At 45.6% G+C, this 21,848-nt stretch overlaps 1 protein-coding gene across 1 annotated transcript in view; it reads left to right on the top strand.

Moving 5' to 3' along the window:
* The first annotated feature begins 2,145 nt into the window (after positions 1 to 2,145).
* HYDIN (HYDIN axonemal central pair apparatus protein) overlaps positions 2,146 to 21,848 on the top strand; it is a 171,943-nt gene continuing 152,240 nt past the window's right edge. Inside the window, exons 1-5 of the mRNA XM_026107399.2 lie at positions 2,146 to 2,271; positions 3,432 to 3,557; positions 5,231 to 5,350; positions 9,067 to 9,201; positions 16,530 to 16,729. Coding sequence (XP_025963184.2) covers positions 2,152 to 2,271; positions 3,432 to 3,557; positions 5,231 to 5,350; positions 9,067 to 9,201; positions 16,530 to 16,729 — 701 coding nt within the window. The 5' untranslated portion in view covers positions 2,146 to 2,151. The remainder of the gene's footprint in view (positions 2,272 to 3,431; positions 3,558 to 5,230; positions 5,351 to 9,066; positions 9,202 to 16,529; positions 16,730 to 21,848) is intronic.

Raw genomic sequence — 21,848 nt, 5'->3', positions numbered from 1 at the left:
TTCTAATGGTTTCATGCTTTTATTTCTACTATGATAGCCTCTGTGATGTCATTAGGGAGCCTTGAGTTTGGGTGTTAATAACTGAAAATTAGGGCCCTAATTCTCCATGGAGAAATGCTCTTAGGCACTGTGGTAATTTCATGCCTGGAAGGAATCATGTTTGCTGGATAATTTTTGTAACTTACAACAACCAAATTAGCCTTGAGAAACTATAATTCCTAATCAGAATATTGAAGTTATAGTCTCTATGCTCTATTAGTTAGAAGCATCATAAGGCTCCTTGCTCAAAGGGTGGAAACTTGGCTTGCAAAGTTAGGAAAGTGGCCTGATTTTTGTTAATACTCAGAACTGCAGTGATCCCCAGGTCAAGGCCATTTGTCATGCTGTGAGCGCTTATGGTCAGGCATAAAGCCATATCGGGTCAGCTCTTTACCTTTTGCAAAATGAAGCAGCTAAGTGACATGTACTATCTGTATTCTGCTCCCACCCAAAAACTTTTCAAGGGTAAGAAGGGCAGTTTGGATAGTTGTAGTGATTTGGTTAACCAATCCCAGTAAATGAGACTCCAAATTTGATGGTTTTCCCAGGAACCTCGAAGCCTGCATCGGGGGCTCAGAGAGGCAACCTGGCTTTCAAAAGCTACTAGCTAGGATGACTCTAACTGCTTAGGTGGATTATTGGTGAGGATTTGGCTTCTTATTGGGGCCAGTTGGCAAAGCTGCCAAGTAATCAAAGTTTGTCTTATGCTTTGGGCCATGTTGCTTTGGTCCCTCTGAAAGGTTTGAGTTGGGCAGTGATTACTGGCACGGGAACTCCTGCCACTTCCCTTTGCTGACTCTGACCCTTCCACAAGCTGGTTCAGCTTTAAAACCTGCAGAAAACTAACCCAGTAAACAAATGGTCTTTTTTCAGCTCAGTGAGTTGCATTGTCTCAACGAAGGGTCAGGTGAGAGGCAGAACTGGAAAGGGAAAACAGGGCAGGACTCACGGTGCGTAGCAGGGTGAGGGTGGATGAGAAATGTGAACAGGCTCCTGGTGTGGTTGTGGTGAACTCGGACGGCTTGTGGGACTGCACCCACGGCAAAAGGCTTATTTGATTGTTTCAGCTCAGGGAATGTCTCCTGGGGCTTTAACTTCTGTGAAGCTTAACTCTGCCATTTAAATATGGTCTAATCGTGAAGGAGGTGAGTCTTAGTCCCCCACTGTTGAAGGATGCCGCTATATGAGACAGAGGCATACCTTTTGTATGTGCCATGAATAGGCCCTTCTAGATCTGCAACAAGATGAAAGCTTGTTAAGACTATGGATTGCCTGTGTGGTTCAGGAGAGGGCATGCTACTCAGTCACCCGTGTCAGGAACGTGGGGGCTTTAAAACAGTATGAACCTATTGGGAAGTGATGCTGGGTTTTCTTTCCAGCCACAAGCATGGATGAGAGGAGAGCAGACACACTTACCGATGGGGATAGCCAAGTGTGTGCCAGATCTCCCTGTACTCTTCCACTTAAGTGAAGTCAGATATCTCCTTGTTCTCCCCTCCCTGTTAGGACCACATCTGTACCACTGGCCTTTGTGGCTTTGTGTGCTTTCCTCTGTTGTATGTGGGATGGTTTGTATCTGTGCAGAAGAGCTGTGCACACACTGAGCCTCGTATCAGTAACAGCTTGGAGTGATTCTTGTGGCTCACTGGCTGACACCTGAGAAGTACAAATAACCCCCTGAATGCCACCTCTTCTCAACTGCTGCCCTTGGCCAGCACTAGTGCGGGGCAGCATTTGGGTGAACTGTGAATAAGGCAGTTACTGGGGGAGATGACTGTCTTCTGATGCAGGTTTCCCCCACTGTAACTTCACTGAATTCAGAGTCGTCATTCCAACTTGTCCCAGCTCCAGGGGAGAATCTGTCCTGGAGGCTCAAATACTGACATTTAGAGGGGACTCTAGGCTGCTCTGTGTTGTTGCTTACTCCTGTGCCAAATGCATGGGAAACACTTCTGTTCAGGCTCAGCATTACGCTTCGATCTGCACCATGATCTAGCAACAGTGTAGATGTGATTCTTGGCACGTGTCTGTGTTGGCACTGAGGCCTTGCAGTTTGAGTTCCCTTCTGGGTTTTAAAAGTACTGTTGCTGCTCATTCCAGGAAAGCTGACAGATGGCCACCGGCAACCTCCATCAGTCCATGGGGTCCTCCAAGATGCCTGATGGATTCCAGAGCAAAGTGGTGGCACCTCGTAATCCAAAGCTGGTCAAAGAGGCAGAGAAGTCTGTAACTGTAAGTACTTGCTGTGTCTTATCCAGTAGGAGCTGTGTTAGGGCTGGCAGTCCCCAAAGTATCCCTCCTCTCCCTTTCCCCTTGTGTTGTCCAGCAGCGCTGTGAAGCCAGACACCACCTCCCTATCTGGTTGCTGCCCTGTTTCTGTCGGAGGTGGCTGCTCTGGTGCAGCAGGGGATGGATTGTGTGCTGCTTAAGGGAAAGTCCACGGTCTTGGCTCCAGTGACAGACACAGGCAAACTAAGCTAACGTGCTGGACGTAGCACTGGAATAGCTGAAACATGAACACATGCTCCCTTCCATCCCGTCTGCTGTGTGGGCAGTAACATCTTCAGTCACGTAGACATTTGCCAGTGCTGCTCTGACCATACCTCTAGACAGCGGGGTATGTGGTTGGCTGCTCAAACTGCCTTAAGGTGGAGGGAGCAAGGCCCAAGATAGGATGGGCTCCAAACCTGTCATTTTATTCTCTCACATGCTGTGTTGAGCGCAGATCTAGCCCTTGGAAACAGTGGTGGAATCGGGGCAATCTCTCTTCCCCATGCCTGCCTGCCCCCTTGGCTGACTGGAGCCTGCTTGACTGGAGGTGACCCAGCACTAAGCCTCTGTCAAGGGGATATGTCTGTAGACTTCTGTGAAGGGGTCTGTGAGGCCAAACCAGAGAGAAAGCAAGCACTTATTAAAATGAGATGACTAAAACTTGGACCCATTCCTCTCCACCTCACCCTTGGCACAACACTGCTTTTCTGCTTTCCTCTGACTCACCCAGCAGTGACATCTCCACACACATCTTGGTTGTGAGCATTGTGTGAAGTTGGAGTTAGGGGATTTCTGACAATGTTGGCCCCCCACCCAAAGGTCACTAGCTCAATCCAGCAAAACTAAAGAGGAAACAAACGCCCAAAGAGCAGTAATTTCCATTCATGTCACATCAAATCATGAAGGAGATGCTAATAGGATAGAGCCACTCCGTTAGAGCGTGTGTATTCTGCTCTATATAATTAATTTACTGTGTTAAATATTTCAGCAGGTAACTTAGAGGATTTCCAGGACTATCCTGGTGGCTGTGATCATAAATTATTCATCAGTGGCACTTCAACAAGAAAAGCCTTTCTTAACATAGGCGTTTATATAGCTCTTGCTGGTGGTTTGCATTTCAGCTGACTCCCTCTGCCTTCTTGAAGGAGATGTCTCTTACCACAGAGCAGAGGCTGGCCAGCACTCACGAAATGAGGCGGCCCCGGATTATCCAGCTTCTAGACATGAGCGAAACCTCCCATCAAAAGGTAGTACTTTCCTGCCCTTTTCCTTGCTGTTTGATGTGACATTTAGAGTGCATGCATGTGACAATCTTGCCTACAGCTTCTCTGAATACCTCACTGACTAGGCCCTGTTGTCCTTCCAAACTGTGGACGGTGGTGGTGTTCCTCCTGCCTTGTGCTGGGGGAGAGGTGAAACTCCCACCCTGCCAAGGAGCCGAAGGGACAGCCCTGACCTGCGTTAAGCTGATATAAAAAAAAATCTCTCCTGAAATCAGTGGGTTGTGCTGGAGTTTTGCTACTATTGCTAAAGCACGGCGTTGGGGCAGAGCACAAGGGCTTACCTTGCCGTTCTCCCATCCTTCCTCTGAAATAGCCACCCCTTCTCTTGCTTTGATGTAGTCACTACCAAATGCTTAGGGTCATAAGCTTCTCTCTCACTGGTGGCAACACAGGCCTTTGAAGAAAGAGGGCTGTAGGCCATGTGGTAATTGCTCAAGGTTTTTTTCAAAGCCACAACTTCACTGATGCTGTAGGCTAGAGTTATGTGTTGGGACCATTAAAGGGTGTTAGATCTGCAGGCTGCAGGGCCCTGTAAGATATACAAGGGAATATGCCCCTGACAGAGGGAATGGATGTGCTTTAGTTAGATGAACGTTTAGTGGGATGAATGTTTAAAGCTGCTTTTCTTAAAGGACCGCTCAATATATAATATGCAGTCCAAAGGGGAAAATTGCTGAGGTAGGCTATTGAGCAGAAAATCGCCTGCAAGAGACCTGTAACAAATTGGTTAACAATTGCTGTAGACAGCACAGGAGTTTGGGAACATATCAGACACGTGCACAGATAACCGGCTGTGTGCTGCAGCCACTGACTTCAGCATGGCTGAGATTTCTGTGAGTCCTGGCATAGGAGATCTGCTTGTATTTACAATGGGAACACTGCAGCTGAAAAAGAGGAAAAGCAAGAGGACTTTTCTCAACGTAATGCTTCTCTGCCCTGCAACCCGTTGTTCTGTGTGTTTGCGCATATTTTCAGATGCGCTTCTGCAGCAGTATTAAATAAAGCAACTGTAATGGAATGAAATAAAGCATTCCTCCCACCAATTTAAAGTTCACAGAGAAAGGAGATACCAAGTCTAGTCTTGCTCGAGTTGGCCAGTAATGCTGAGATAAGAGCTGAACTTTATGAACATCCAGCATTCACCTCTTTTCTTTTTCCTGACTACTATGTTGCTTACCTTTTGGCCTTCCTTCCTGCAGTAATGTTCTCTGCCTGCTGATCTCCAGGCTTCATATTCAAAAAAAAGATATTAGGGACCTGTTTCAGAGTAAAACTCTTTCCCAGTTTGTCTCCCTTGGTGCCCCAAAGACATTCTTGCATTTCAGTTGCTCCATGAGTACTTGTGGCCCTTTTGGTAAGTGTTTCGAAGCTGCATGACCACATTAGCACAGGGCTGTGCTTGAGATAAATTCTGCTTCCCTTTTCAGAGAGACACCTGCCAAAATTGCTGCTTAGCTCGAGCCTGCTCAGTGTAGTCTGGTAGCTCTTGATCAGCTCTGAACACAGGTGAACTGCAGTTTACTTAGAGTGAGCAGGGCAGACCTACACACCGAGAGGCTGCACCTCACTGGATTCTCATTCATGGATCATCTTTCCGGCAGCTGAACCTCTCACTGCTGTCTGTCTTGCATTTCCAGTTCTCAGCACTTGACCTGGAACAGAGCTTGTTTCAGCCTTTCCCGTCAGAGGTGGTATTTCAGAACTACGTCCCCTGTGAGATCTACGAAGTGCCGCTGATTCTGAGGAACAAGGACAAGGTGAGTGCTGGGATGTGCAAGTGTAACATCGTGCTGGAGGAGGAGAGCAGCATTACTCACGTGGCATAGGGCATAGCGAGTTATCCACTGTGGTGCAGCACATTGGAATAAAATATCTGACCATCTTTTGCAAGAGTGGAAGCCCTTCCATGTTGTTGAGGGGATTCCCCCTCTGATTTTTACCATGCACTGGTGGGATCTAACCCAAAGGGGCTTTTCCTGCTCAGCACCCTTCCCCTTGAAAGCCCTGGGTTGATGGGAATGTTGAGAGCTGCACACTTACCTGCCTTCATTGTGCCCTGCCTCAAGAGCATGCACTATGTCTGGTGTTCGGAAGGCTCAGTTCATCTAGGTTTCTGGCAGGGCATCTCTGCCTCTCAGCTTGTTTAGCAGCCTCTTGCAGCGTCACTGAGCTGGGGGAGAATACAGAAGTCCCTGCTGAGAAAGGGCTCACTCTCCCCTGGAGCTGTTCCTCATGTCGACATGCTCTGGTCCACAGATACTCTCTGGGCCAGGAAATGGCTCAAAACCATGGCTCAAGAGGTGAGCTGACAGCACGTGGTTTGTATGCTGCCTCTGTTGTATATTGGCACTTGTCACTAACTACTGGCATGTACAGGGGTTGATTCTTCTCTATGCTGAAATAAGTTAGAATTAGTGGCATTACCTTTCCAGAAAAGGTGACTTGAATCAGCTGTGGAAACGGACTGATCTAGCAGAAGCAATGGGAGGTTTTTAGATTCCACTTTAGGCCCCTGCTAAGCTTAATTCAGTTCTGGCTGAGGCATTCTCTAAGACAGTGTGGCTCTTTACTTTCCCTTCAGAGAGCCACAGCCATCCAGAGTGATGTGCTCTAGAAGGTCTCTGCCTTTACTTGAAATAACTTTGCCATCATTTTGAGATTTCCCAAGAAAGTGGAGAAGGGAAAAGTTGAAAAATGTCAGCAATTTTGTTCCAGTGTTAAGAGGAAAATTGAGACCTTTTGAATTTCAGCGGGGGAAACATTTGCTCAAATGAGGCATGTGCCAAGAGCAAGCTGGTGGGAAAAGACAGGAGGGAGGAAAGGAGCTGAGTTAGAAAGTGCTCTGGGAGAGAATATTGTACACCCAAGGGTTTTGCTTGACATGTAGCAGTAAGTATACTGGAAGTGGAGAAAGGTCAGCATGAAAGAACAAGAAAGGTGTAAAAAGTAATCGGATTCTGTTCTGTAATGAAAAAGCATAAGGGCAATCAAATGCAAGATGTATGCATGAGGGGAGGACTGTAGGGGAATTGGGGGAAGTGTACAGGAGAAGGTGAAAATAACCCCCTCTCGAAATCTACCTGCAAGGGAAAATAAGCAGATGGACAAAGCTGTCAGGGGATATTGCAGGTGGAAGGGAAACAAGAGAAATCAGGTACACGGAGATAACAGAGGTTTTGACAGGGACGTCGTTGAAAATGGAAAACCCTTTGGCAAGGAAGGATGCAGGTGTGGCCCCTTCAGTTTTTCTTGGAGAGTACTGCTCTGTTCCTTGACTGGGGTTTAGCAGGGGCATATTGAAAAGATGCAGCATAGATTCCCAAGGGATGTCTTTCATGTACTCTGCACTGTGATCGGGGACACTCTGCTGGTATCCTCTTTCCCAACCAAACATGCCTCAATTTCTCTAATCCTTCTCTGCTCCCTTTCCACAGAATCCTGTGCCTCTTAAGCACTCCATTATCTATGCAGCACTTCAAAATGTTTGTCTTTGCTGAGTACCAGCCAACAGGCAAACAGTTAATTTGTCCTATTTATGCTTCCTCAAGTGGAAAAGAACATCTGCATCAACATTTCTGCCATTACCAGTAAAAAATAATAAACTTGTACAGCTGCACCTTGGGATTCAGATGTTCTACAAGGAGGAGACAATGTATGAATTGTGTCCATCTCCCCCTGCCCCCACAAGTGAATTGGTTGTTTTTCATGCTAGTAAGACCTCAGCCATTGGACAGCACTGGTGTACAGGCAAGATTAGCCCTAAGGAAGAACTTTGGAGTATTTTAGTACACGAGATAGAGATGATGATTCCAGGAATGGTTATTGCATTTTATTTTTTGGCCTTTGGTAGTGTCCTGGAGAAAAACAATGCTCTATTGCTCCATAAAGTTCTCTCACCAGTTTCCCAGATTTCCTTCAAACCATACTGACTTAAACTGCACAGCAGCCTGAGCTTGTCTGCCCTGTATGAATCCAGCTAACAGAGTGTATTCCAGATGGAGGCTGTGTAACCATTTAAATACAGAAGTGATTCAGTCTATGCTTGTTGGATTCAGTCTATGCTTGTTGCTACTCTTTGGGTGTTGGAAGAGTGTTTGTCTTCAGGCTGCTCCTTCTCCCTTCACAACTAAGGGATGTTTTGAGTGACTTTTGCTGAAGCTCTTGGTGAGATGGCACATGTGCTTGCCTTCTAGGGGTCTCAGCAACCAAGACATTTGTGTGCAATGTGAATTTACTCCTGGAACTCACTGCCCCAGGGTGTTGCTGGGAGCAAAGGGCTTTCAAAGGGTTCAGGACTGCCATAGATTACCAGGCTGCCGTGGGTGGCATAGGCTGAATCTCCCCATTTTTCTCAGGCCTCACGTGGGTTCATTGTTTATCAATGAATGACTGTCTGTCAGTTAAAATTGCCTGTGTGAGATTTTCCCAGATGAGATTTGGTGCTCTGGAGTTGATGTCTGGGTACCGCAAAACTGCTGTTTTGCTTCCTCTGTTTTTTAGTGTCCTGAAGGGCAGAACTTGCTGCAAGGTGCCTGCAGGGATTCCTGGGTGTTGGGAGTAATACCCAGAAATGCGGTTCGCCTGCACTGACAGCTGCCTGGCTATGATCACCAGGCAGCAAGAGCCTCTGGAGAGCTGAGACTGGCTTTTAATAATGAAACCACGCTATGAGTCAGTGCTGGTCATGTATCTCGAAGCAAAAAATGCCCTTCAAGCCCATAATTGATAGGCATAGCCTGGGGGGTAGGAGGCAATGGTAGTCTGGCTTTCCATCACTTTGGCAAGTTGACTGCTCTCATCTTCTGGGTCAGCCTCCCCTCCTTCCTTCATGGGCTGTCATGCCTCTTCTCCCTTGCTTCATTACAGCCCCTCCTTTAGGATCTTTCAGCCAGCTCCTGGGTTGTCTTCCGCATTCCTCCTTTTGCTCTTCTCCCGCAGCTTGTTTGCATTCCCAGCAAAGCCACGGTGCCTCTGTTCTCCTCCTCCTGCCGGTCTGTCTGCTCGTCTCTGTAGTACGTCAGCTTGACTGCCCCACTCGAACCCAGTACATTAGAAGTGACATTTCTTCCTTGCCCCAATGCAACAAACACTGCTTTGGCTTCAGATAGTACATTTCCCCCTCTAGAGGCATGTCTGCATCTGCCTGCAGGCAGCAGCAAGCTATCTGCAGGTGCTCTGGGCTTGCAGAACAAGTGGATGGTCTGATTCAGATACTATATTGCTATACTGCTAATGTGTCCTACCTGATTGGGATTCCCTTGCAGCAGGGCATTGCCCTGACAGCCCCTGGCCTAGTGCTGTCCTGCTTGGGCAGGATGGATGCAAGTCCGTTCTTGTGCACTGTGTGCATATACTTATGCGGCTAAAAGTGTTTTGGAAAGGTGGTTAGGGAAGAAGGATGTCTCCTGGGCATGGACAAATCCTTTCTCTTTGTTTCCATATGGGTTGCATAATCATTTCATGTCTTCCGCAGATTCCTCGGCTGGTGAAGGTTGTCTTGGAGAGCTCTCCTTACTTCAAGTTGATCAGCCCCAATGATGTGTGTCATAAGGTAGCACCTGGCATGCCCTCAACTTTCCGCATACTTTTCACCCCTGAGGAGAACAAGGTGAGACTGCAGGTCCGAACAGATTAGGGCCTTCAGTGGAATACGAACTTGCAGGCTGGATTCAGAAAGGGGATGTGGCATGGGTTTTGAGGAACTGTCCTGATTTCAGTGGAGATGTTCTGGATCCAGAACAGGGGCAACTCTTTCCCCATGGTGAAGGTTATCCTCTTGTAGGCTGGAGGCTGTTTTTTATCTTTCAACGTTGGACCATTTAGTGTAATGTCTATTGGCTTTGGGGATGGGAGAAGCCCTCCCCTCTCCATGGAGGAGGCCTTTCTAGGTGTTGGTTTCTGGCCTTGCTTGATCACTGCATGGTCATGGGTTTGCTCCACAAGTTATAAAAATGAAAGTCTATATTTTTGACCTGTAATTTGAAGGACCCAGAGTGAGCCTGATAGTTGAGGGAGGGTTGCCACCTTTGAAAACTGGAGTCAGTTTAGTGCCTGCCATGTTGGACACCCAGGAGTGAGACAGCTGAATGTTGTCGAAGTCACTATTTTTCTTAACCTGATGCGTGCTGGTTACAGCCCGTGCCCTGCTGCATGAGGTGGTCTGCTCTAGACTGGTGGTGAGGTTCTGAGCTAGCTGCATCTTGGCGTTGTGTGGTGCTGTTAGTCACTGTAAGGGGACTGGCTGGCTGTGCTTTTCCTCCCTGAGGAACTTGGGCGTTGGAGAGGGAAGATGCACACAGAACAGTAGAAAAAAGACAAGGAGGGATGTAGGAAAAGTAATTTAGCTAACCTTCATACTCAATGGCAGGGGCCTTATTATGGTAGAAAATACTACAGGAACAAATAGAACCAGAGAAGGCTTTTCTTTCTCCCATCTGGCAGCCACTTGTGTACCTCACCCTGGACCAGAGAGAGAGAGGCTTTCTCAAACCCTCTATTTTCAAGCCTTGCAGCTGTGCTGTCCCTGAGGATACTTGCCTGTGCGCAATCCAGCTGCGAGTCTAGGAGAGGAAGTGCTGTGCACGTGGCAGGGAGCCAGCCTGGCACAGAGGCACTGAGCTCTGGATGGCATTAACTCAGCAGGAGGTCAGTGTGCTGCAGAGGGCTTTGGGAGACATCTGCCTGAAAGAGCATGTGTAGGGAAAAATGAACAGGTACAATCTGCCCTGCTGCGTTCTTAAAAACAGGCATATGTTGCCACAAAGCCTGTGGCCAGTAATACTGGTGTCGCTGCATCTTCCCGCAGGATATTGTGGTGATTGCTCTAGCAACTCACACCTCTTCCACACCACAGGTTGCAGTTTTCTGCAACGTGTGAATTAGTGCTGTGCCCCTGGCAAGTCTGATCCTCAGCGCTGTGATGAGAAGGGTCAATACGGTTATCTGAAGGCTTATTTGTATGGCAGGAGGATATAGCACATAGCAAAGAGTAGGGAAACCGTTGCAGGGAGACAAAGGCAGGCAAATTTTTTACACCAGCATCCTGCTGACTCCTAGTACTGTTCTTTGTGGCCTCATCGGAGAGGCAAGGTTAGGGGATAGCTTTGAGCCAGCTGATATTCCTATGTGAGGACAGAGGTGAAAGCTCTCTTTGGAAATAAGTGTTTTCTTGTCTTTCATTTGCTGCTTGGTTTTCATTTAATTTAACACCGTATGCTGTTTGAGGATGGGAAAGACAGAAAATTAAAGAGGAAATGCCCCAAGGTTCCCAGCTCCCCATGCTTGTGGAATAATTTGTTCCTCTGGAGGGACTGAGAAATTATTTAGTATCATTAATATTTAGGGTAAAAATTATGTTGGCCTAGGGCAGTTCTCCAAACTACCCAAGTGACACAAGAGCTTCATCTCATTGAGGTAGGCTTTGCAAAGTATTCTGGTGCTTTTAAAATATGATTTATTAGTATTAATTAGTGAGTATTAATTTTGGGAGTAGAAGAGGTAAATTGATGCCCCTGAAGGGCAGAGTGCTGCTGTTCAAGTTTAGAGAGGCAACAGAGCAACACAGGAACATCACCACAAATAGAAGCAGAGAGAAATGGCTCACTTAGTCCAGAGAGCGGTAATGTCCAGCACTTTGTCCCTCATCTTGCTTTTGAGATGGCCAGAATATGAAATGGGGAGCTCTGCCGGTGGGAGGCTGCCACACAGTTTTGGCAGATATCCAGGCAATAAACAATAGTGGTAAACTTGGTTGCCCACAGTACACTAAACATGTGCGTGGCTCTGACCACCTGCAAGGCCTCCTGCAGCAGGTTTGGTGATCAGATACATTCCTCAGCTCAGCCCAAGGCAGCTTCTTTGGGCAGAGGAGTATCTCAGGATAGACAACACCCTGCAGCAGACCCCTTCTTCTGAGCTGCCTTCTCAGGTCCTTTTTGTGCTCCTTGCAGTGGCTGTGCAGAACATCAAGAAAGAGGTGCTGCTCAGTGAGGAGCACGTGGGAATTCATACGGCAGAATCAGAATTTTATACAAATCAAACACTATCTTGTACTTGCTGGAGTGTGAGTCAGCGAAGTACTGAAGTGCTGCAGCTCAGCTGGAAATGCATCAATAGTGGGGCCAGGAGGTGCAGAGCACCTTGCAAAACCCTTCAGCAAAGAAGCAGACTATGGGAGATGGCTCTGTAAAGTCACCTGCTTTGGGCTTGCAGTTGTTTGCATGCAGATTAGATGTGGTTTGGTTGTGGAAGGCTTATGAGTGCAACATTTAAGTACCCCTATTGCCTCTTCAATGCTGCATGATCCACAGGATCTCTGGGTATCTCAGTGAATTGGCTTATAGGTACAAACTCCTCTCAGGATGGACTTCCAACCATGACAGATATGGAGCTGGCTTATGTAATTGTGTTGCTTTGCATCTGTTCTTCCCTGGGGTAAGTCTGACTTCAGTGAAGCCATTCCTGATTCACAGGAGTGAAGCACAGAGCCGAATTGCGGCTAAGCCCTAAATAAAAGGAACGTGTGACTTGTTAGTGGTTGAAATGCCATGTGCCATGGAGCCATTTTCTGAAAAATGAGCAATTTCCTATTGTCTTGTAGTCATTTGGGACTGTGCCACATGATTGGACTGCCAGTAAGTAAGTAAATAGCTGACACGTATCTTTGTTTATTGGCACTTGCATTATAAATATGAAATGCTAATTTTTTTTGCTGGGCAACATTTCCAATTAGTTACTCTTGCTGCTTCTGATTTACATATTTCTGTTTTATGGCTCGAGTTGTACAGTGTGGGTGTTCTCGTGCCACCACGTGTTCCTGGGTGTCCCTGCATTATGGTCTGACAGTCTCTGCCTAATTGGAAACCATTGCAGAGCTGACTGGCAAATAAACAACAGACAGGATTGCTTACATTTACGTGTGTCCTTCAGGTTTATTAATAGATTATCTTAAAGGAAAAAAGGAAGGAAGAGACATATAAAAATACAGCACAGCTTATTCTGTTTCTCTTGCTCTCTTCACTGTAGCCACGGCACTCAGGCAATACCAGTTCAGTCTGTAAGGTTTGCGCAATTCATTACTGATGCCCGGTGGAGACTGAATTAATGCTCATTGATTAAAATGAAATATGACAGGACAGTGAGTTGTTGCATTACTGAAATTAGCTGCTTTAAAATTCAGTCCAGTCCAGTCCAGTTAGAGATATTTTGCAGCACATAGAAGCTATTCCAAGGATACTTTTGAGACAAGACTCTTGGGGGGGGAGGGGGGGAACAGAAGATCAAGGCAAATGACCCTGCACAAAGTGAATGGAGGGTAAAATGACTAATTTTCAGAGCATGCTGTGAACTGGTCACTGAGGGAGGTAGTAAAAGGGGTACCCGTCCTCATGTGAAGCTGTCTTTAAAAGAGAGGAGAGACACTGGCGTATAATGTCCCTTATTTTCCAGCCTTTAGGGTATTATGGTTTCAGCAAGAAGCTTTCCCTGTTTGACTTACTACATTACCTTATGCTAGAAGACATTTTTTTTTTTCTCTGCAGTTGCCTGCTGGAAATAACTTAATGAAGTATTTAGCATCAGTTGTGCAGTTTAACTGACATCTCGGCATTTCCTGGCATATTGAACAGTTAGGTTGATGTCACTAGGATGGTAATGTTAGTCCGAGTTTGCAAAGAGCCTGAAACAACAGCTCTATGATACAAGCAGTTGCTTTCATTTCTGTGGGTCTTAATTCAGATGCCAGTGGTGATACTTTGAAAGCCATAACTTGCAAGTTATTGTTCATCAGAGCTGAACGATAAGAGGGGATGTACCATCATACAAAGTTCTGTATTAATTCTCCTAGGATTTGAGGGAGGAGGTGTCTGAAGGATGTGGTCGTATTTTCATGAAAATCTATAGCCTAAAATCCATGTCTAAACACAACACTACTCTTAAAGTGTTTGAGTGATGCAACCCCTCTGTCTCATCCAGGCATGTGTAACTAGAAGCCTGCTTTTAAACAGTCTGTTAAGAGGGTTGCAGTTGTGAAATAAGTGGGTTTTAAGCTGCTTTCAACAATACACCTAGATTGTATTTAAGTGCACAGCAAAGTTGGTGTGCTGGTAACACAGGGCAATACTGCACCGGAGAACCGCAGCCTTCGTTTTTGCCCAAGGGGAGGGCTATTTCCCCTTGAAAGCTTAAGGGACAACGAATTAACAGCAGCACGAACAGTTGGCTTCTGTCCAGCACTCGCTGTTTGTTTTTTGTTTTTTTGTTTTTTCCCTCTCCATTTGGCCTGATGCTGCACTTGCCCAATTTAGGGTCCCGGGGCAGGGCTTTGGGTTGAGGCTGTATTGGAAGCGATGTCCTGGGAGTCCCTGGAGAAGGGGCTTAGCACACAACGTGCCTCTCCACTCGTGCGTGGATCCAAACGGCAGAGTGACAGCTCTTTCTTTCAGAGATCCTGCTTGTCTCCATGAGGCTGAATCCTTGTTATCTTAATTTTGCCTTCATGTATCCCGAAAAGTCCCTTTCTCTGCAGCAGACCCCACATGGTGCTGTGCAGGCAATCCCAGTGCCGCTTGCTGGCAGTGAAGGCAGGAAGGTGGCCTGTGTGTGCTTTGGGGGGGGGGGGGGATTTAATACCTGGGGGAGGTATTTATTCCTTGCACTCTTATTTACACTGCTGTTGATCCCCTTGCTCTTTAGCAATGACAATGACTTTGAAAATGATTTCTTCCCCCCCCCCCAATACCTCCAATTGTAGAAATTTTTTTCCTTTACGCCCCTGTTGATCTGAGCTCCTTGTATCCTTCTGTATCCCTTGCATCTGGAAGGGAGAGATAAGTGAATATGGCATGCCAAGACTTAATAAGGCACGCGCCTTTCAATTGGATTTACAGTGCCAGTGTTATAATAGTGTGGCCAAAAGGACAAAAAAATTAAGATATATTCTTCATTTGCTAATGCAGTTTCTGAAAATCTAAACAGTCCAGAACATAAAGTATCCACATAACAGGTGCTTTAAATTCACATGGGCTGCCCTTAGCTTTTATTTTAGAGGGTTTAGGCTGTAAGATGGAGTACAAAATTGTGAATTCAGGAAGGCTTGCTGAAGATAAAATGCACTGCTGAAATGTGATATTCAATTCTGTGGGCAGCTTGCTACAACTCCCTTCCTGGTATTTTATCCTTCCAAATATGAGGAGCTAAAGCCCTTCTGCAAGTTTCCACTGTGAATATTTGAGATCGGTGTCTAGAAAAGATATTTCCTTCTTCACATGCTGGATGTGACAGCATCTGAAACGGGAACCTTAAACCCCAGCTGAGCAGATGGTCAGCGTGCCGTGAGAACAGTCAGTAGGCGTTGTGACTTACAACAGTGCTAAAGCAGCAGCTATGTGTCTGTGCCACCTCTGCCCGAATGTCCTTTCCAGGCTCGGGGAACGTAGCACAGATAAGGCAGAAACCACTGCACAGAGGAATCTAAATGCAGCTCTAGCAAAGACAGTTTGCAGCTGTGTGTGATTCCTAAATCAAATCCTTATAATTTATTTGAAGCGGCAGGAAGACAATCTCAAATGAGTTAAAAGCACCCAGAAAACAGGATCTGAATAGCAAGTGTGAGTGATGAGATGCAGTTTCTTTATCGATTTGCCAATAACAAAGTTACTGGGAGAAATGGTTCCTGGCCTTGTTGCAACAGTTTGACCAGTGACTTCAGTGGAGGCAAGATGATATTTCCAGCACAGTAGTACTACACTGTGTATCCAGAGACCAAAACAGTCTGCTCAATTCTGCAATAAAACGATTGTGGTGGTTTGACTTTCCTTGCTATCACCAAATGCCAGACAGTTGGGAGTGATTGTCCAGCTCTTTTCTGAACAAGCCAATGACTTGAAATAGCACAGTTGAGTTTGCCGTGATGGGGATGTTTTTTGAATGTCTCCCGTTTGCAGCTTGCTCCTCCTTATCGCCTGTCTTAGGCACCCTAACAAGACACCAAGTCACTTAGTCTAGAGAAGTTACAAGAAAGACCTGATTAAGGTGTAGACCATGCCAGTATTTGCTGCATAGAGAAACCATCTTCTGTGTCCCCTAAGGGCCTAGGATGAGATGTAAAGGGAAACTGAGATTAGATGCAGGAAAAGCTCTTTGTAAGGCTGGGGTAGAGGTGGAATAGGCTGCTGAGGGAGGGGGTGGAATTGCTACTGCTTTTAAGTATGTGTCAGATAAACACCTCTGAGGAATAGTTTGGGTAGAGAGCTCAGCCACTTTTGGGGTAGGGAGATAGATCAGAGAGCCTTTTAAGTGTTTTTTTTTTTTTTTTTTCCCCCCCAGCCTTGTTGTCGATAATGCTCTAGAGAAGAAAAACCACACACATACCCTACACTTGCCTGACATCCATACAACTGCTGTTGCATCCAGTGTGTTCAGAACTAAACCAAAGACTTTGAGCATGCATGTGGCTGAGTCCTTGTGAAAATGTACCTGAATATCCCCAGCCAAGCTACAAAGATGTCACTGCATTGCAGGGATTGGAGTTAGCAACGTAGTGCAATTGAGTTCTTAGTAGTGTTTTTAATAGTGTGCTATATTGATCAAAGCATGTTCTTATTACTGCTGTAATCCCATACATGAAATTATTCTGTTTTGGTGCTTCAGAGCCAAAGTATCTAATAATTTTGTCCTCTGGCTTCATAAAGTTGGTTCTGCCAGCTTGCTGTGAAAGCAGGTGAATCAATGGGATTATGCTGCCCCTTTGCAAGATAACAGGCCTGCACAAGTCATGCTGCTGGAATAAGAGGTCATTAAATTAAAAGAAGACTAATACATTACATTATTTTGACTCCATAATAGCAGCATTCAAAATACAGCAGTTTTCCTTCTGCTTCCCTGCCCTGGGGACAGTACTGAGTGCACTGTGCTGAGGCTGTGTTTCTCTCCCCACAGGATTACTTCCACCAGGTCACCTGCATCACAGAAAGGGAAAAGTTTATTGTGCCTATCCGAGCTATAGGTGCCCGAGCTATTTTGGATTTCCCTGACCAGCTGAACTTCTCTGTCTGTCCAGTCAAGTACACTACCCAGAAAACTCTGCTGGTTCGCAACGTTGGTAATCGAGAGGCCCGCTACTGCATCAGCACTCAGAGGTAAAGAGGCTTGGCATCTTGTCTGTGCAAAACGCTGTCATGTGGTAATACAGAGCTAGCAAGAGTAACAAAAAGGAACCAAAGAATCGGCTGCATATTGCAGCCTTAGCTGGTAATGGGCAGGAAATGTGGGGTTTTGCAGTCATTTACTGCATTTTAAGCATGATGCAAACTTTGATTAAAACCTCGTATGCTGCAGGGTTTTATGTCACAGTGGTGTGTGTACCACACAGCATCTCAGATGGATCCTGTTGGATTGAAAGGAACAAACGTAGGAAGGGAACTTCACTGCCCTTGGCTGGATAGGATCCTGCATGACAGATAACTAGAAACTCAGTTCATGCAGACCCAAATGCAGTGCTAGAAAGTGCCCAGCTATGAGCTGGTGAAAGAGCCATTAAGAAGTTAGCCGCTGTGTCTCTATTAGCAAGTAATTCTGTGCAGTCAGAGATCAGTAGGGCAAAGCAATAGGTATTGAGGCCTCTACATCAACACTGTGTAGTCCAGGGACTTGACTTTGTAGTATATTTGGCCTGGTCCCCTGGACTGAATATCCTTCTCATGCACATGTTTGAAACTGAAAGATAAATCAGTGACTTGAGCCCTCAGGAGTGGGAATGTGGTGCACACCTGGAAAGAGCTTCCAGTAATTTAGTTTGTAAGTAACAGAATTGCTCTGTAAACTGGACCACCGCAGGAAAAGTGGAGATAAGCAGGTATGTGTTTCAAAACTGCCCTGCAGCGGAATACTAATGAGGGCATAGGTAAAAGATGTAGCAAAAGTCTGGTGCACAGGGGGAGCCTGATTTTCTAGAGCCTTATCTCTCCGAAGTTTCCTGGAGAGTGCTAAAATATGCTGTCTAACAGCGAGCTTGCAACCACCTGATGGTAAGTACCAGCTTGAAACAGATAAATATCAGCTATACCAGCCAAGTGGCTGTATACTGTGTTCTGTGGCACCACTGTCTGGGTGCACCCAAGTTCCCTTAGTTTCTTCCTCTTGCCAACTCTAGGAAAACTGGGCTTAGAAGAAAACACTTTTCCCTGTGACCCAGGAGGGTCTGTGAGAAGCTTCCACCAAAGCCTGACAAAACTGTTGGAGCAGGCTTCTTGGATGCAGCTTCTCTCTGCGATCACTTCCTAAGAATCAGCCTGTTTGACTAGAAAGGCCAAGTTGCATAGGAAGGAGCATGATATCCTCCTAAAGGGGGGGGGGGGGGTAGATCCTACTGTGGATCTCATTTATGTGATGCTGCTGCTTCTGCTGAAACCTTATAGCAAGGGGGAAAAAAGACAGTGTGGGCAGAAAAGCAGCTAAAGAAACAGTGGGTTTGAGTAGGGCCAGTGCTTCTCTACATTAGAGAAAAGGCACTCAAGTGTCTTTTCACTAGGGAAAATATATAGGCAGGAACCTGTAGATCAGTATAAAGTTTTCCTGTGGGATTTCCAGATCCAGCTGTAACCAGCTAAACAACTAGTAAATGCCTAACATGTTTTTCTCAATACACTTACTGACTAGTCTATTGAGTGATACAGCATACATTGAATCCTGCTTAATAAGGACTTAAAAATAGTTTCCTAAGTTCAGCAATCAAATGCTTCAGTCCTGATTTGCAATGAGAAAATGTGAAGCATTAGAAAAGTTTTATAATCTCAAACTCCACAAAAAAAACTTGACAAAATCCCTCAACTTTGACTACAAGGGAAATCATATCAGCTTTTGATCTTTGTACATATATGATCTGGTTATTCAGAACTCTGCCATCTCTTCCACTTCATAATGAACTTTTGAAAACCAGATTGGAATTTCAAACAGATGATTTACATCTTTGAATATAAACAGTATTTTCTTCTAATTAAGAAGTGGCCCCCACTTTCAGACTTCTCTTTAAATACTCAGAAGTGTCTGCTCTGCATTTTTTCTTCCAAGTGTATGGTCAAATATAAAGAATTCTCCAGTGGAAGCTCTTAAAAATGTAGTTCCTGTAATGTCTGTCCACCTACCATCTGCCTATACATATACACAGAAGTATAGGAAATATACTGGGAAACTTGGGGAATATGTGGAAAGGAATTGGACTGATTTACAAGTGTCACAGATAAAATCATAGAATAATTTAGACTGGAGGGGACCTCTGGAGATTATCTGGGCCAACACCTTGCTCAAAGCAGGACCAACTTCAAAGTTGGATCAGATTGCTCAGGGCCTTTTTGTGTTGAGCTTTGAATAGCTCCAAGGCTGGAGATTATTCTCCCATCTCTCTGGGCTTTTGTGCCTGTGTTTGACCACCCCAATGGTAACACTTTTTCCCTAGTATCTAATCAGATTTTCCATCATTGCAACTTTTGTTCATTTTCACTTATGTCACTGTGCACATCTCAAAGATGAGCCTGCCTCCATCTTCTCAGCTCTTGCCCTTGGAGTAGTTGTGGACAGCAATAAGATTTCTCTTCAGCTTCCTTTTTCAAGGATGTATAAACTCAGTTCTGTCTATCTCTCCTCATATGTCCTGTGCTCCAGCCCCCAAGTGTTTTGGCCTCTGCTGGACTCATCCAGTCTGCAGTGTCTTGTACTGGGAGCTCCAAACTGGGTGCAGTATTCCAGCGCTCTTCAAGTGCTGAAGAGGGGAATAATCCCTTCCCTCAACCTGCTGGCTGCACTCTTGTTGATGCAGGCCTGTGTGTGCTTGGCTGCTTTTCCTGCAGGGGCACACTATTGACCCATGGTGAACTTGTTGTCCAGCAGCACCCCAGGTCCTTTTCTGCGGTGCTGCTTTCTGTCTAGTCAGTGCCCAGCTTGTAGTTCTGCCAGGTCTTATTCTATCCCTGATGCAGGACTTTGCATTTTCTGTTGCTGAGCTTCATGAAGTTCACATTGGCCCATTTTCCAGCCTCTGCCGTTGAGATCCCACTGAGTAGCAGTCCTGCCCTCCAGTGTGTTGACTGTTCCCTCCAATTTGGTATCATCCATCAAATTTTGAGTATTCCCTCCTGTTGTCTAGATCAAGATGTCCCCTTGAGCAGCCTAAGACCTGCATGACCATGTCCCTCTTTGAGGCTTCTGATGTGCCAGGAGTGGTCACTCCAGCCAGCAACGGGTCTGTATCCTTTGTCATCACTGAGTCTCTGCTACCTCTGTTGGCAGTGGTCCATATTTGGTTCCATACTTGATGTGCTAGGAGGAGTTGCTCAGATATCTACCATTGAGCTCCCAGGGGAGGCTTGTGGTTCTGGAAACCTGGATGGGAGAGAATTGGCCACCCAGCAGATCTGACAACTTGGCTAGAGAATCAGACCAGTACACTGCTCTGTGTAGTTTAATATATTATTAGCTGGCTGTTCTCTTTGAACTAATGTCTACACAGGTTTTCATAAAAGACAGGCCATTTTCCTGCTAATGTTAGGGGATTAATTTCCCTGGTGTAGAGAGCGTAACAAAGGCCGCATCATTATTAACAACAGGGGTGGTGAAGATTTGGTTTAATGTGTCACTAATTCCTGTAAATGACTTCAGTAATAACATGATGATGATGATGAATTATCATCACAGAACACTTAGAACTGTGCCAGGAGCTTTGGAAATGAATGAGTTATGTTCCCTGTCCTGGAGAGCTTAGTGTAAATATAAGATGCATAATCAAGAGTTATAGCATAGATGCTATGGGAAAAGAGTGCCAGGCTTAAAGATTATAATTCAGAAAAGCTTTAGACTATTACTATTCATCAAAGAATTTAAACAGGTGTTTGTTAAATATGTGCTTGACTCTGGCTGCATAAGAATGCAGTGTTGTGTTAAAGCCAAAATTAATATTGCATAATAGCTTCTTTGTGTATTGACATGTATAAACACACATGCATGTGAGAGAAGGAGAGGAATTAGTGGAGTTGAAGGGAGCTGGAGATCTGTCTGAGCATATAGACCCATCAGCTGACCCCCGTCTTATGGAGTACTTCTGCCTAGCTCTTTGAAATGTGGCCTTTATTCCTCATTAACACAGCTGAAACAGTTTTAGTTACTGCAGCTTCTGTTTACAGGCCTGGACAAATTCATTCAGGTTCTTGCCCATTCACAAGTCTGCTGTAGATGCCACTGTTTCATAGTCCATTGTACTGCTCATCTCACCTTTCTTTTCATCCTTTCCCTGTGTTCCTTTCTCTATGGCATCAAGCATGAGCTATCTGCTTTTGCCTTTAAGGCACTTTCAGCCTACCTCTTCTCCTAACCTTTCCTCTCAGTCAGTACTGAGAGCCCAGCTCTTACCTGGTCAGTTCATGATGACATTCCACACTTGTTAGCCATTTATCGAAGGACTTCGATGTTTTCTGTTGTGCATTTCACTCCAGGGAAGTGCTCCTCAAGCAAATCCATGGGGCCAGCTGAGCATCCTTCTGCAGTTCCCTCTGCAGAGCTCTCGTTTGCCATGGTACCTACCAGAGAATGTGACACATCTCGACCGCTGGTGAACAGCCTGTTATGCAGTCTCGCATTGTCTTGTCATCTCCTTGTGCTCTGCCTGTCCGTACCCAGTTCTTATTGCATAGCTTGGTAATAAAAAATAATAATAGTATAAATATAGAAACTCTTCCCCTTTTTCTCCTTGTTAAGGCAGGATAATGAGTTTCTTCTCCATGACATTCAGGAAGATAAATGTCATTCCAGTACATTTGAGTTGAAAATGGTGTCTGGAAGCAGATCTCAGTGCAGCACTGCCTTTTTAACTCTATCTTTGACATTGCAGGCATTGTGCTATGCCATACTACAGGACGAGAGAGGGTCACTCAGATAGGCATCTTCATTTAGGAATGTTCCCACCAAGGTCTGAAAAGCTGAGGAAATTATCCTACAAGACACAGAGCTGGGAGCCCCCTTGCATTCCTCCCTATAGCACTCATGTGCTGCTCTTGCCTTTGCTTCTTTTTCCACCTCTAATTTGCAGGGTGCAGACCATCTGAAGATATGAAGTTCAGGAAGGCACAAGTCTGCAGCTGGAGTCTTGACCCTTCTTGGACTTGGTTGCAGAGCTAGCGTTCTGAACGTAGCTTAGGAAGAAGTTGCAAAGTGTTCTTGTTTCAAGGTCTCTGTTCCTCTTCTCCCAAAGAGACTTATGAGCTTGTGTGA

The sequence above is a fragment of the Dromaius novaehollandiae genome, chromosome 13, assembly GCF_036370855.1.
Source record: "Dromaius novaehollandiae isolate bDroNov1 chromosome 13, bDroNov1.hap1, whole genome shotgun sequence".
Taxonomy (NCBI): Eukaryota; Metazoa; Chordata; class Aves; order Casuariiformes; family Dromaiidae; genus Dromaius; species Dromaius novaehollandiae.
The sequence above is the reverse complement of the archived record's forward strand: the minus strand, read 5'-3'. Positions and strand labels throughout refer to the sequence as shown.